The following is a 16,578-nucleotide window of genomic DNA, read 5'->3' as shown; positions in this document are numbered from 1 at the left end:
CTGAAGGACAAAGTTACTCAAAGTTAGGAGAATTTTGAATTTCAAAGAAAAGGAAAACAACACAATAAAAAAATAGAATTTAAATAATCCTATGCAATTTTTACAGCGCGTTCAAAAAAGACGAGGCGATGTGGGAAATTAACTGTAAAAATAAAAGAACAATAACGACAGACACACGATACTCGAGGAGCATTAGAAAAGACAAATATATAAACAGCTGTATAACACTACAACGAGGGTATAAATACCCACCATAAAAAAAAAAAAAAAAAGTAATTAGAAAAGACAAAAAAAAGAGAGACGCCAAGTCATCGGATTATCGCCTTCAATTTTAGAGGTAATTTTCGGGTCTGAGTAACGCCCAGACCTCGAATTACCTTCAAAATCAGAGAAAAACATCTAACAACGTGCACTACAAAGACGAAGAAATAACATAAATTTCTTCTAATTTTTGATTTTTTTTTGTATTCTTGTTATTTTTGGAACAGCATAGAAGAAAACTAAGGATGGTCAAGTGCTTTATTGTTTCAGACTTTTAGTTTAATCCAAAACCATACACTCTTGTTTCACTTTCTTTTTTTAAAAAATATCTTATATTTAATGAATGATGGACCCCTTGTTGACAAAGTCCCGATTAAGATTTGAGAAATTTTAAGGGACGATATCTAAAATTTATTCACTTTTCAGTGTATTATCATTTTGGATTACAATTAATATATATAAATTAAAATTAATTAAATAAAAAATCACGACCTTTACTTACAGTTTCATTCTAATCATAATGTTTATAAGATAATATTTAAAAGCATTGACCTTTTATTTTTTTTAAGTTCATCATTTTTATATATTTTTATTGACTAAATTTTTTACTAAACGATTAATTAAAGATCCAAATTATAAATAGACACCAAATCTTATTATCTTTCGGTTAGAGTATGTAGGATTAAGAATTTTTAGTCATAAACAATACACCGAATTTTACCTTGTTAATATATTTGAAACAAAATGAAAGGTCGTGTATAAAAATGTCAACTTTTAAAAATCGTGATTAAAATGAAACTACATGTAAAGGTCGTGATTTTTTTTCATGTAATTAACTCTATAAATTAAATATAATAATAATATATTTTTATTTTATTGACATAGATTAATATTGCAGTCATATAAATATTAATATAATAAATTATTAATTTAATTTTATCAAGACATTGTCTGATTTTAAAAAATTTAATAGTTATAAATTTATTCAACTTATATAATGTTAAATTCACAAGTTTATAACTTTTTCTGTTAAATTATATTCAATATTATTTGTTAAATAATTCACCATTCCAAAAAAAAAAAAAATTTTAATTTTTTTTATTTAGAATGTGAGTTTTTGAAATCAGAATTTTAGAGAACGATATTTTTTTATAATCAATAAGTTTTTATTATATTTTTTAGGCTAATTATTCTCTGGAAAAAAAACCCACCTTTGAGTCCCAATCCGTTTGCACCCTCACGTTGTAAAATTATCAATTTTATCCAAATTGTGATCCTTGGGTTTCAATTATACCCTCAATTATTAAAATTCACACCTTTTGGTTTCAATTACACCCTCAAGCATCAAATTGACTTTTTTTTCGATACTTCATATTTTAACAAATATTCTAAATAGTTCTCAATGTTATAATTAAAAAAACATCTATCTTAATATTTCAAAAATTAATAAAGATTTTTTTATCAAATATAAATTAATTAAATATATAAAAAAATTAAAAAAAAATATTTTTTTTCTTGTGGATAACCCGCTCTGAAAGATCATAATTTGAATAAAATTGAGAATTTTACAACATAAGGATGTAAATATATTGGAGTTAAAAGATGGATGGATTTTCAGAGGTTAAACCTATTTTTTATTCGATGTAATTTATGAAGGCTTAACCCATCTAGAGGTCCCTGTATTTTACACTTTTTTTCGTAGGTCCTTATATTTCATTTTTGTATTATCTGGTCCTTCTACTTAACTATTTCGATTTTCATGTCCTTTTTGAATTTTTTATAGTCTCTGTACTTACAATTTTTTTTCCTTCAGTCCCTCTAGTTACAATCTTTTTCTTTGCTCCAGTCACACAAAAGGACTGGAAAAAAACTTAAAAAGGACCTGAAAATAAAAAATAGGTAAATAGAAGGATTAGATAATACAAAAATAAAGTATAAATACCTACGGAAAAAAAATAGAAAATACAGGAGCCTCTAGATGAGTTTGGCCTTTTATGAATTGTACATAATTCATGACTTCATCAATTTAAATACATACTATTTGATTTCAGATGGTACTCAATATGATAAATCTCAATAAAAGATATATACACTAGTTTGACCTTGATGGAATGTCCGACCCAATTTATTGAGCCGAGACCGGCGCTAGGGAATGGGAGTGGTAGCTCCGAAACCCGTAGCAAGCCTAAAACCACTAATAATTTTTCGCATTTAACAATATAATATTGTATATAAAATATTTTCAGAAAAACTCTTTTGGATAATGCATTTATAAATATTAAAATATCATATTAGAGTTTACAATATAAAATATCATTTAAAGTTAAAGCGTCTATTTAACACTGACAACTACTGACTACTGCAGTTCTAAGAACTCATACTTGTGCAAGTCCAATGACTTCTGGAACAGTGGAGATGGTTTGTCTGATCCGACTCTGTCTACCTGCAAACATCAGAGTGAGGGGTCAGTATTTGGGGAAATATTGAGTGAGTTTGCAAGTTACTTATAGTATTATCAAAATATAGCGTCACACGCTTAATACGTATATAAATTTATGATACAAGCAAACATTATTAATTTCAAAAGTGTGAGTCCAACTCACTAGATACAGGGACTTCCAGACTACACCGTAGCCGAGTGCTCACTCGTATCGAAATCATAAAGTGTGAGTCCAACTCACTGGTGGGTCCAACCCACTGGTGGGCCCAGCCCACTAGATACGGAGACTTCCAGACTACACCGTAGCCGAGTTCACTCTCGTATCGAATTCATATCATATCATGCATAAATATATATTAACTCTTAATCACAAAGTCAGGTACTCTAGACTGATTCACTAATGATCATGCAGCCTATTGACACCCAATAGGTAGTTGGTCTCTTCGGACCGCACATTAGACACTTATCTCCAAAACAACGAATACAACAACATTCATATAATCAAATCTATCAAACAAAACATCTTATACGAGCAAATTATATAAATACGAGATATTTAATAACAATACTCATAATATAAGAAAATAACTTTTATACTAATAATACGCGAAAGTAAATTTGCCACTCACAGTGACCGCTATCCAAAACTGCATAATCGTCACCCGATCACGTAGGTTCCGCGCATCGTTTGATCTTACAGCTACTCTAGCTCATCGGTCTGATAGCTCGCCGATACGTCCGTTACTTAGTCGAGTTACCTGAACGTTTAATTCATAAACGTAGGCTTAATATCAAAACCCTAAGTTATAAACTTAGATTAACTCGATCTTATTCTAAATACGTCTTTTAACTTTGATTGTGTTCTAATACTTAGGCGAGATACTTGTTATATCTCTTATCCATCGATTTCTAATCATAGGTTTCTTATATCTCGAAACCCTAATCGAATACATCATGTTCGATATCTAAATTTATCGTTTTCGGGGTCCGTATTTCCTTTTTGATGTCTGACACTCTTAAAGTCGGAAAACGGGATCATAGCAAGGTGAAAATACCTTATAGGTGCTTCAAATAAGTTATGCGTCCGCATAGCCTTGCTGCGCGCCCGCGCATTATAGTTGCGCGCCCGCGTAACGTACTTGCGCGCCCGCGTAACGTACTTGCGCGCCCGCGTAAAGTACTTGCGCGCCCGAGTAACTTACTTAAGCGCCCGCGTAAAGTACTTGCGCGTCCGCGTAAAGTACTTGCGCGTCCGCGTCAAGTACTTACGCGCCCGCGTATATTCGCCCTCGGTCATTCCGACGTGCTTCCGGCGTGAAAATGCTCCAAACGTGTTAATAACACTTAATCTAAGTTCAAAACACTATAATTCAATCTCAAAATCATTAAAACGATTAAATCGTTTCGTGGCCTAAAACTTTAACTCGATATATAATCCAATTCATCCATTAAAAAGGCGAAACGTCAAGCTTACCGTGATTCGCCATTGAAATACGATCAACTCGAGCAATGGAACGTCGGAAACGGACGAGAAACGGCGAAACCGCGGCGGATCGTAATCGTTCGCAATTTCTTTTCCTAACTGAAGCTTTCCTTCTGCTCTTCTTTCTTTCTCTCGAATGATCTGATTCTTCATTTTCTTTTATATATAGGTTGGCTAATTATCCATTTTGATCCTTCATTTCTTTAACTTAAACAATTTCTCTTTTAAACTTTCTAATTTAACCAAACGGTTAAATTATCCTTTTAACTCAATTACTTACGTATTATTTATATCCATATAAATAATACTAACTAAAAATTATCATTTTCCGTTAATAATATTTTAATTGCAACTTTTGAGGCTTAATTGGCTAATTTACACTTTAGCCCTAAAAACTTTTCAAAAGTTACAATTTAGTCCAAAACGCATCCGCGTCCAAATTTTAAAAGGTCTCCGATTGACCTGAAACTTTTACCACATATACTATAATACATTTAGCGGTCCTTGGCGAAATAATTTTCACTTTGGAATTTATATGGCTAAATTACCATTTTAGTCCTTGTACTTTATTTTGCGACTTTCTTAACATTTTTCTTTTCTAATTCCAATTCCAACTTTAGAACTGAAATATAATGTTAAATTTCTCACAATAACCCTCTCGAATCCGTCCTGCTAGAATTTAATATTTATCTTAATTTCCCGGAAATCTTTCCGATATCGCCACTCTAGCGACTTAACACTGGACACGTGGTCCAATTAAATACTTAAATATTTTGGGGTATTACATTTTTCCCCCCTTATAAAAATTCGTCCTCGAATTTTCATATACTTTTCTTACTTTAATCCCCTTTACGTCTAGTAAGGATACCGTGTTCGTCTCTTAACACTGGTCAGCACATGGAATCGTCATTCCAATTTCTTTACTTCTTGCACTTTGATGTCAGTTATCACTGACAAGTTCACTTTTGATTTCTTCTCTTTAAACTTTCAGTTCCTTACTGATATCCAATGGTAGTTCGTCTTAATGACGTTTTATCATTAAGGACGACGAAACTAGTAGTATTCATATGTACTTACCATTCTCTGTCTTTGATTCTTTACTTTTTGTTCAATACGTCTATCCCATTATCATTCCTTGTTGAGTAATGTGATTACTCAATTAGCTCATGTGTAGTCTCTTTCATATGGTCGTCGTCACGATCTGATCTTTATTTATCTTCGTGCTGGGGTCTTCATCCCGTTATCTATTGTCCTCTTTGGTCTCGTTACTTCACTTCTCGTATGAAGATTCTTTCGCTATCGTCGTTAATCATGGTTATCGATGAGGTGAATCCTCAGGACGTATCCTTATGAGGTCTTCACTTTTCTTGTAAAACTTACTTAACCTTCTTCTTGCATCTAGATATATCGTATACCTCTTTATTCGTTTGCATTTCCATTGATCTATTTCCTTTAAGCATGACGTACTATTCTTTGAAACTCCTTGTCTCTTCTTACCTTACATCGATATGTTTCATCAATCTGGTTTTCAGCCAGATAGGATTGTCATATTGGTCGCTGAATTCTTATTTTAATAAGGCAGCGTGTGACCAATGCTCATGCAAGCTTTCTTTGCTTCTAATTCTTAAGTGAAGATCTTAATCCTTTTCCAATCATATACTTACATCTGAATGTTCCTTGATGACATTGTTACTTGCTCTATGTTTGATCTTTTTATTCATCATTTCATCTATGCTTTTCCCTTCTCTGTTGTCTCTTGACATTCAAAGATGCTTTTAGCATTTATCGTTATAATCCAACTCTTTCTTTGCTATATCATCTTTCCAATTCTTAATCTTAATTTGGCTCTTAGCTTCCAAACTATTTCTTTTAACTATTATGTAGCGTTAAACTTACTTCTTATCATCATCCACGATCTTGCTATTCTACTTATTATTCCTACTTTCGTCCATATTTCCGACGTACTTCTTCGTATCTTTCTTTGATTTCTTGTCCTTAGTTAACCAATAGGATTAATAGTCCAAATGCTATGATCCTATAGTATTCTTCTTGCATTCCTAATTCACGTTCTTATCGTGTTTCTTGATTATCTTCTATTGCATCTCTTGCTTTCCTTCTCAGCGCATCTCGTACATCGTGTACTACTTACTTTTGATATCCACAACATCGATCATTAATAGAGAGTCGTGGCCTTCTTCGTCTTAATTTCCCGATGTAGTGTGCCCTTAATCGTATACGTATCGTCTTATCGTACTTGTACTGTCATTATGACCGTCTGTAAAGCCGATCCTACACTGATATCATCTCTATCGTGTCTCGCATATCTGATATTTCTTGTTCAACACTCTGAACGTATTAAATAATAGGTCACAGTTTCCTTTGCCTGAATTATCGACGTAGTACGCTCTCAATTACTTACATACAGTACTATTGTACCTTTACTGACATCTTAACTGTCAGTGAATCGGATCCTATGTTTCTGTCATCTTTATCCTTTCTTTCTTTGTTTCTATGTGTTCACGACTACACAGAGTTCCATTTCTCTAATCTCCTTGATTGTTCCCCACGTAACTCCTCTTTTCCTTACCTCAATCTCTCTTAAAGAGTTCCTTGCGACATACGTAAGCTATTCACACTTTCTTAATGATTATCATCCTGAATGATTTCTTAATATCCTTAATCCTTTCTTAATTCTCATCGAATATATATCTTTTACCTTTAGCATACCTTACTTTCACATCTTAATTTCTCGTTCAATTTATCTGATATTACTTTCTTTCGTATGGGTCAATTCCAATATTGAGTCTCTGCTTTACATTCTATCACTTATTTCAACATACTAAACTTTAATCGTATATCTGACACGTTCGATGTCATATACCATCTCTCAACCGTTCATAGGTATCTCTTTCTTTACGCTAATATTGTCTTTATATCCATTGTCTTAATTGGCACACAATTCCTTATATCAGTTGCTTTTTTGGCTAACTGATTCCTAATGACGTTGGGCTACTGCGGCACTTCCGATGCCTGTATGTACCCACTTTACTTTGCTAGGTTCCTGTTGTCCTTTATCTCGTCTCTGGCCTTTACTGACCGATTGGAGTAGATTGCATTCGCTTTGGTTACCTCGATCTTCTTCTTGCGCCTCATATACTTGTTGTGCAACAGCGCGCGTTCGCGCAGTTCTTTATTCCTAGTATGGCGAATACATAAAGGAATCCTGATGAATTCCTTAAAATATAACACCTAATAGTCATCGCAACTAACCGCTGTCCACGTAAGTTGGATTATTGGAATGTCTCCTTCCCTTAGGCTTTCTAGGATGATGTCTCTTATTGCAAGTCTTCTGAGTGCTCTGACTCATTGTAGACTTAGCAAATTATCAAAATATATACTCGCGTTGTATATGTTATACGTATATTACTATTGTAGCTATAGCATCTATATTGACCGAATTCAAGAAAACCAGTGTTCCCTAGATTTTTTTTTTTGATTACATATCATAACTTAAGTCTTGTGAGCATTCCGCTCACATGGACTTAATCAAGCATTAAAAGTATCAAAACATAATATTCATGTTCTAACTCATTATTAATCGGATATGAATTATTATCCGAACACATTTATTATTCTAATCACCTACTAGCCTGTTTAATCAAGGCTAAGTTCATATCCTAGAAGTATAACTCTTATATTCTCGCAATTATACTTATTTGATCTTCTCGTGTCCTTGATCACAGCTTGCTCGTGGGCACTTCACTTCCGTCACAGAGTTCTGGTCTAGGTATACTTACACTAAAAACAAAACTCCTGAAAACTCTTTTAAATAAAACAACTCATTTAAAAATTCCATTTAAATCTTAGCAAAATTGTGCACTAGGGTGATGACGTCTCTCATCCCCAAAGAGTTGCCACATCTCACCTCTTCGTCTTAACATAATGCATATGATGCATGTCCTATTAATGCATGTATTGATGTATGTAGTGATGCATTTCTATCAATGTCGTGGCAATTATCAATGGCTATTACGGATCTAGGCATAATTATGCTTTTAGAATCGTTAAGCAAATAACTTTTAAAAGTTATAAACTTCGAGTTTTGTAAGTTCTCTAGACCTTTAAACTCTGCTTCTGGAAAGTTCCTCAACTTCTACAACTTTGCATTCCTTCTTCTCACTCTTTATGAAATTTCGATCGATCGAATCCAATAACATCTCTCCTGCTATCTGATGCTAAACACCCATATATATAACATCAAATCACATTCACATCAATTATATTCTATTCATAGTAGGCAATACCTCTCCTAGAAACTTCATTTCAAAAAGCATATTATTCTTAATCTCTTTCGTCTGACATCGATAGCAAAGCCAACCGATGTACCCTATCTGCCTGACACTGATAGCGAAGCCAACCGATGTATCCTATCTGCCTGACATCGATAGCGAAGCCAACTGATGTATCCTATCTGCCTGACATCGATAGCGAAGCCAACCGATGTATCCTATCTGCCTGACATCGATAGCAAAGCCAACCGATGTATCCTATATGCCTGACATCGATAGCGAAGCCAACCGATGTATCTGATTCAACTCATACAAATCAATCTCATATCATGCAAGCACATCTTATCAAAAATAAAATTATACGTATATATCCCGTATATACGTGTCACGAAAGCAAACAAACATTTCGCAAGTCAATCTATTATACTTATCATAAAACACTTTACGTAGACGACTGGGATCAGACAAAGCTCAACTCTATAGCTGCAGTAGTGCCTAGGTTACTTGACCGACAAACGCATCTTAGCAGAGGTAACTGGACCAACTTCTCTGATACCACAATTGTCACGACCCAATTTATTGAGCCGAGACCAACGCTAGGGAATGGGAGTGGTAGCTCCGAAACCCGTAGCAAGCCTAAAACCGCTAATAATTTTTCGCATTTAACAATATAATATTGTATATAAAATATTTTCAGAAAAACTCTTTTGGATAATGCATTTATAAATATTAAAATATCATATTAGAGTTTACAATATAAAATATCATTTAAAGTTAAAGCGTCTATTTAACACTGACAACTACTGACTACTGCAGTTCTAAGAACTCATACTTGTGCAAGTCCAATGACTTCTGGCATAGTGGAGATGGTTTGTCTGATCCGACTCTGTCTACCTGCAAACATCAGAGTGAGGGGTCAGTATTTGGGGAAATACTGAGTGAGTTTGCAAGTTACTTATAGTATTATCAAAATATAGCGTCACACGCTTAATACGTATATAAATTTATGATACAAGCAAACATTATTAATTTCAAAACTGTGAGTCAAACTCACTAGATACGGGGACTTCCAGACTACACCGTAGCCGAGTGCTCACTCGTATCGAAATCATAAAGTGTGAGTCCAACTCACTGGTGGGTCCAACCCACTGGTGGCCCCAGCCCACTAGATACGGGGACTTCCAGACTACACCGTAGCCGAGTTCACTCTCGTATCGAATTCATATCATATCATGCATAAATATATATTAATTCTTAATCACAAAGTCAGGTACTCTAGACTGATTCACTAATGATCATGCAGCCTATTGACACCCAATAGGTAGTTAGTCTCTTCGGACCGCACATTAGACACTTATCTCCAAAACAACGAATACAACAACATTCATATAATCAAATCTATCAAACAAAACATCTTATACGAGCAAATCATATAAATACGAGATATTTAATAACAATACTCATAATATAAGAAAATAACTTTTATACTAATAATACGCGAAAGTAAATTTGCCACTCACAGTGACCGCTATCCAAAACTGCATAATCGTCACCCGATCACGTAGGTTCCGTGCATCGTTTGATCTTACAGCTACTCTAGCTCATCGGTCTGATAGCTCGCCGATACGTCCGTTACTTAGTCGAGTTACCTGTACGTTTAATTCATAAACGTAGGCTTAATATCAAAATCCTAAGTTATAAACTTAGGTTAACTCGATCTTATTCTAAATACGTCTTTTAACTTTGATCGTGTTCTAATACTTAGGCGAGATACTTGTTATATCTCTTATCCATCGATTTCTAATCATAGGTTTCTTATATCTCGAAACCCTAATCGAATACGTCATGTTCGATATCTAAATTTATCGTTTTCGGGGTCCGTATTTCCTTTTTGATGTCTGACACTCTTAAAGTCGGAAAACGGGGTCATAGCAAGGTGAAAATACCTTATAGGTGCTTCAAATAAGTCATGCGTCCGCATAGTCTTGTTGCGCGCCCGCGCATTATAGTTGCGCGCCCGCGCAATATGATTGCGCGCCCGCGTAACGTACTTGCGCGCCCGCGTAACTTACTTGCGCGCCCGCGTAACTTACTTGCGCGCCCGCGTATATTCGCCCTCGGTCATTCCGACGTGCTTCCGGCGTGAAAACGCTCCAAACGTGTTAATAACACTTAATCTAAGTTCAAAACACTATAATTCAATCTCAAAATCATTAAAACGATTAAATCGTTTCGTGGCCTAAAATTTTAACTCGATATATAATCCAATTCATCCATTAAAAAGGCGAAACGTCAAGCTTACCGTGATTCGCCATTGAAATACGATCAATTCGAGCAATGGAACGTCGGAAACGGACGAGAAACGGCGAAACCGCGGTGGATCGTAATCATTCGCCATTTCTTTTCCTAACTGAAGCTTTCCTTCTGCTCTTCTTTCTTTCTCTCGAATGATCTGATTCTTCATTTTCTTTTATATATAGGTTGGCTAATTAGCCATTTGATCCTTCATTTCTTTAACTTAAACCATTTCTCTTTTAAACTTTCTAATTTAACCAAACGGTTAAATTCTCCTTTTAACTCAATTACTTACGTATTATTTATATCCATATAAATAATACTAACTAAAAATTATCATTTTCCGTTAATAATATTTTAATTGCAACTTTTGAGGCTTAATTGGCTAATTTACACTTTAGCCCTAAAAACTTTTCAAAAGTTACAATTTAGTCCAAAACGCATCCGCGTCCAAATTTTAAAAGGTCTCCGATTGACCTGAAACTTTTACCACATATACTATAATACATTTAGCGGTCCTTGGCGAAATAATTTTCACTTTGGAATTTATATGGCTAAATTACCATTTTAGTCCTTGTACTTTATTTTGCGACTTTCTTAATATTTTTCTTTTCTAATTCCAATTCCAACTTTAGAACTGAAATATAATGTTAAATTTCTCAGAATAACCCTCTCGAATCCGTCCTGCTAGAATTTAATATTTATCTTAATTTCCCGGAAATCTTTCCGATATCGCTACTCTAGCGACTTAACACTGGACACGTGGTCAAATTAAATATTTAAATATTTTGGGGTATTACATGGAATTTGTAATAATTCATCTAGATATTTATAAATTTTGATAAAAAAAGTGTAATGTTATAAAAATTCACAAACGTTATAGATTTTTCATTTTAATCACGCCATTTAAAAATCGTCATTTTCATACAAAACTACCAATTTTTCCCAAATCCATACACTGTTTAAAAATCCGACAAAAACTGTTGATATGTCACTATTCGATTCGTTATGACATGTCACTATTTGGTTACCAACTCAACAATTTTCACCGGATTAACGGTGTATGAATATGAGAAAAATTGGTAGTTCGTACATGAAAATGACGATTTTTAAACGACTTGATTAAATGAAAAAACGTGATGAATTTTTATAACATTAAAACCAAAAAATGGGCAGACTCAAATTTGTTAGGGAAAAGGGTCATCTATGACCCTAAGGTTTGTCTACAAGATCAAATGAGCCCTTAACGTCCGGAAAGGTTCAAATATGTCCACAACGTTTTAAAAAGTGAACAACAAGGCCCTAATTGTGACTTATAAGTGAGATGTTGGGGGCATGGTTATCAAAATTAGGGGCCTGGTTGTTCAATTTTTAAGACGTTAGGGGCATATTTTAACCTTTCCGAACGTTGACGACTTACTTGATCCTCGAGTCAAACGTTCGGGGCATAAATGACCCTTTTTCCAATTTGTTTTTTTTTTTTTGTCATAGGCTAAACTTCAATAAATGAAGTGGAAATATTTACAATATAAAGATAAAACTCCTCATCACAATGAGCAAGTCATACCAAAGTCAAATGATGATACTGCAAAACAGTCATCCAATAGGGCTTTTTGACTACCAAGTGAGCCACCCAAATATATAAATATAGTAGTTATCGAAAAATTAAACTGAAACTGATTGTCGCTTCAGCTCTACTCATCAGATTATTTTTTTAAAGATGAGAAAACTCTGTAGTAACAATCTCTCCATATGCGCCTAAAATTTCGATAACTTTGCCATAATTAAAGAAGCCAAAGATTAACCAAAATAATTAGCCATTAAATGTAAGCCTATGGTTATTTTGTTTGTAAAAGGTATTTTTATTTATTTATTTATCATTATTAGAAGAATTGTACCAATTTTCTTCTAGTAGAGAAATAAATAAAATAAATTACAACAAAATAACCATAGAAACAGCCATCGATATATATATTTTATGTTATTTCTATAAAATCTGAATCACTTATTAAAACATTATATATAATAACTTTTTTTTAGTAGATAAAAATAAAATAATTACCAACCTTATACTAAACGTGATGAAATAAAATTATGACACGTAAAAAAAAGTGAAATAAATATATAAAAACAGATTAATCAAATTAAATAAGCATGTGATTTAATGTACATGTCTTTGGTGTTGAATAGCTTCATATTTTATCCAAAATTAAAGGTATTGCCAAATATATAAAATTTTACCCTTTAAAAGCATCTACCATGGATTCTTTATAAATTTAAAAGTTAATATTACGATATTATAATATAAAACAATACTTCAATGAAACTTTTATTTTAAAAATAAAACAAAAAATTCTAATTAACTTAGCAAATTTAAACTGTTAAAGCAACTCTTTATTTAAATATACTTCGTTTTCAATTATTTATTTTAAAATTATAAACACTGTAATCATTAAATTTATAAAATATTAAATTAAATTAAATTTTACTTTTTATTATTGAAAATTCTTTTAAAAATGCTCTTAAAAATAAAGAATACCATGTAAGATGCTCTAAAGGGAAAGCGCCAAAAAAGTGATATATAATCACGCCAAAATAGAAATAAAGAGCAGTTGAATAAAACTAAATTTAATGTTTAATTATCAAAAACTAAATTTTCACTGTTGCTTGAAAATTTAATGTAAAATTTCTTCTTTCCATTCTTCTAAATTTAATTATTGTTATTGATAGAAAAAAGATGAAGCATCATTGATGAACACAATCAAATAACCGCCCAAGTTTCTTCTTTCCAATCTTCTAAATTCAAAATATATTTGTCGTATAATTGCAGCGGTTAACAAGGGAAAACAAATTGTTGAGAATAAATGGAGAAGAGAATAACTTTAGAAAAAGAGATTTTTGATTTTTGTTTTAATTTGCAGCCATGAAGAAAGTGTATAAAATTATACTTATAGAAAATTGCTAATTAAATGACATCATTAAGTTATAAAGTTATTATTAACCGCAAAACTGCCCCTTCACTGCCATCTTGCCGGACTTCAAAAAACTGTCAAAGCCCGAACAACAAGCGGAGGAATGGCTTCTATTTTTAATTAGTATAAAAAAATAGAATGGCTATATTTTTAGAGTAAATTTTTGACAAGGTTAAAGCAATTTTTAAGATTTGAACTTCTTTTTTTCAACAGATTGTTTGTTTTATTCATCAAAACAATCAATTAGTTTTTTCATTTTTCCAATTTGTTTATCTATAGTTTTCGGTGTGAAAGATTAAAATTAGGAGATTTGATTTATGATTGTGTAAGTGATGTCGTCATGTCATTAAATTAGAAAGAGATATATCTCCTCCTACATGTTCCGCACCACCAGTTTCCTAATCTCTTTAAACATAACGACCTTCCAGAACTTTCTTTGATCCTTATAATAATCCCCCCATCAGATCTATTATCACTCATATCAAACATACAAACAAATTATCAAAAATTTTAAGAAACTAAATGGCTACGAGTGGGGTTAAGGTTCTTGGAGCATGGGCGAGTCCGTACGTTATGAGGCCAAGAATTGCGCTGAACATAAAATCTGTCGATTACGAGTTTCTTGAAGAAACATTCGGATCAAAAAGTGAACTTCTGCTAAAATCGAACCCTGTTCACAAGAAAATCCCGGTTCTGATTCATGATGGCAAGCCAATTTGTGAGTCTTTGATCATTGTGGAGTACATTGATGGTGCTTGGTCTTCTGCTCCTAAAATTCTTCCCTCCGATCCTTATGATCGTGCTACTGCTAGATTTTGGGGTGCCTACATTGATGACAAGGTACTTTTCTCATTCATTTTGACAATTTATTGCAATGGTAATCGAATTCCATATTTTTATGAATTTGGTGGTTGGATTTGTAGTTGTATTTTTTTTAGGAAATCATTGCAAATGAGGTTTTTTAGCGTTTGTGTGAGAAAATGAACTCACCATTTTAATAGTAGAATGCTTTTGTGCAGCGTTTATACTTTGTACTATTTGAACTTTAATCATTAGTAGTTAGATTTGTATTTGATCTTAAATAAAATAGCTAATTTGCTCTGATTTGGACTCTAAAATTTCTTTTGTTTGCTGAAATAATTTAAACTGAACCAAACCGTAACATTTCGATTGATTTGTGTATGCAATAACAACAAATGCGCAGTGGTTCCCAAGTTTAAGAGGGGTTGCATCAGGAGATGCAGAGGCAAAAGAGAAGTCAAAAGAGCAGATCGTAGAAGGGCTGGTGCTACTCGAAGAAGTTTACCAGAAAACCAGCAAAGGAAAAGCGTTTTTCGGAGAAGATGAAATCGGATATCTCGACATTGCATTGGGTTGCTACTTGGGTTGGTTAAGAGCAACAGAGGAAATGAGTGAAGTGAAGCTACTCGATGAAGCCAAAACTCCAGGTCTTGTCAAGTGGGCTGATGCATTTGCTTCTCATCATGCTGTTAAGGATGTCCTGCCTGAGACCGACAAGCTTGTTGAGTTTGCTAAGCTTCTTTTTGCCAAACTCAGAGCTCCTAAAACTGACTCTTAGATTCATAAATTTGTCCTCATAATTTGGAACTTTTATTGTCATGGTTTTTTCCTTTTGTGCTTGATTGCTTGGAACACTTGTTGTTTGGTCCGATTTCGTTGGTCAAGGCTATATGAAGAATAAAAATGTTTTATTTTCATTAAATTGTTAAACCAGCTGCATATTCAATTTAAATTGTTATTATGTTCATTTAGTTGTTTGATGATGTGTTATAGTATTGTTATTTTATTTTAAAGCAGAACTGCATTATTCATTACACCTTTTTTAGGATAATAATAATAATGAAATCTACTAATTAGAAAAGTAATTCCAGATTTTCACCATCCTTTTTATATAAAATATATGATGAGAAAAGTAATGTAAAAACTCCCTTTGTTTTAAAACGATAGATCATTTAGACAAACATAAAAATTAAATAAAAATATAATTAAGTAGGTTAAAATTATTATTTTTTTCTGCGTTTTTAACATTAAGTTTTTTTATAATTTTTAAATATATAAATAACACATTAGTAGCTATATTTTTATTGATACATTTTATATTAGAATATGACATCGTAAACTTATTTGAGGATAACTATACGTATCCATTAAGATATAAGACTTTTGATGTTTAAAATGCTTACCAAATATATAAGATGATTTATAATTTAGAACGTTAAAAATAGTAAGATAGCTTATCAATTTGGGAAAGAGTATATATATTATTGAGCAAATTACTCTAATGCCCCTCATATTAGTCATAATTCACAATTTGTTACCTCTTATTTGAAAATCAAACGATTTGGTACCTCACTTTTAATTTCGTCAATAATTAAGAGCTTTTGTTAGTTACGTTAATAATTTGGTATTCACTATCAAACGATATATATGGTACCTCACTTTCAATTATGTTAACGATTTGGTTCATCACTTTCAATTATGTTAACGATCTGATACCTCATTTTCAAACAATTTGATACGTCATGTTTAATTCCGTTAACAATTTGGTACCTATATTTAACATAAGGTTATAAGTGTTTGCAAAATTAAAACTGAAATACCAAATCATTTGATTTTCAAATAAGAGATATCAATTTGTGGATTATGATATAAGTGGGGGTTTTAGAATAATTTGTTCTATATTATTTGTGGTATCTTAAACTTTTTCTTTCTAGTGAAATAAAACATCAAACATCACAAATCTATATGCAATTATTTATTTACTATCACCACAAAAAATACAATAATTGGTAATAATAATTTTACAAATAAATTAAT

The 16,578-nt window shown here is 32.5% G+C and overlaps 1 protein-coding gene across 1 annotated transcript; it reads left to right on the top strand.

The window, feature by feature from the left end:
* The first annotated feature begins 14,142 nt into the window (after positions 1 to 14,142).
* On the top strand, positions 14,143 to 15,508 carry LOC126686883 (glutathione S-transferase U17-like). The gene is made up of 2 exons (XM_050381164.2): positions 14,143 to 14,580; positions 14,945 to 15,508. The coding sequence occupies exons 1-2, from the start codon at positions 14,263 to 14,265 to the stop codon at positions 15,317 to 15,319; spliced, it is 693 nt and encodes a 230-aa protein (XP_050237121.1). The 5' UTR covers positions 14,143 to 14,262; the 3' UTR covers positions 15,320 to 15,508.
* The last annotated feature ends 1,070 nt before the right edge of the window (positions 15,509 to 16,578 follow it).

Source organism: Mercurialis annua, linkage group LG6 (genome assembly GCF_937616625.2).
Source record: "Mercurialis annua linkage group LG6, ddMerAnnu1.2, whole genome shotgun sequence".
Lineage (NCBI taxonomy): Eukaryota > Viridiplantae > Streptophyta > Magnoliopsida > Malpighiales > Euphorbiaceae > Mercurialis > Mercurialis annua.
Note: the sequence above shows the minus strand (reverse complement) of the source record. Positions and strands in the feature narration are given on the sequence as shown.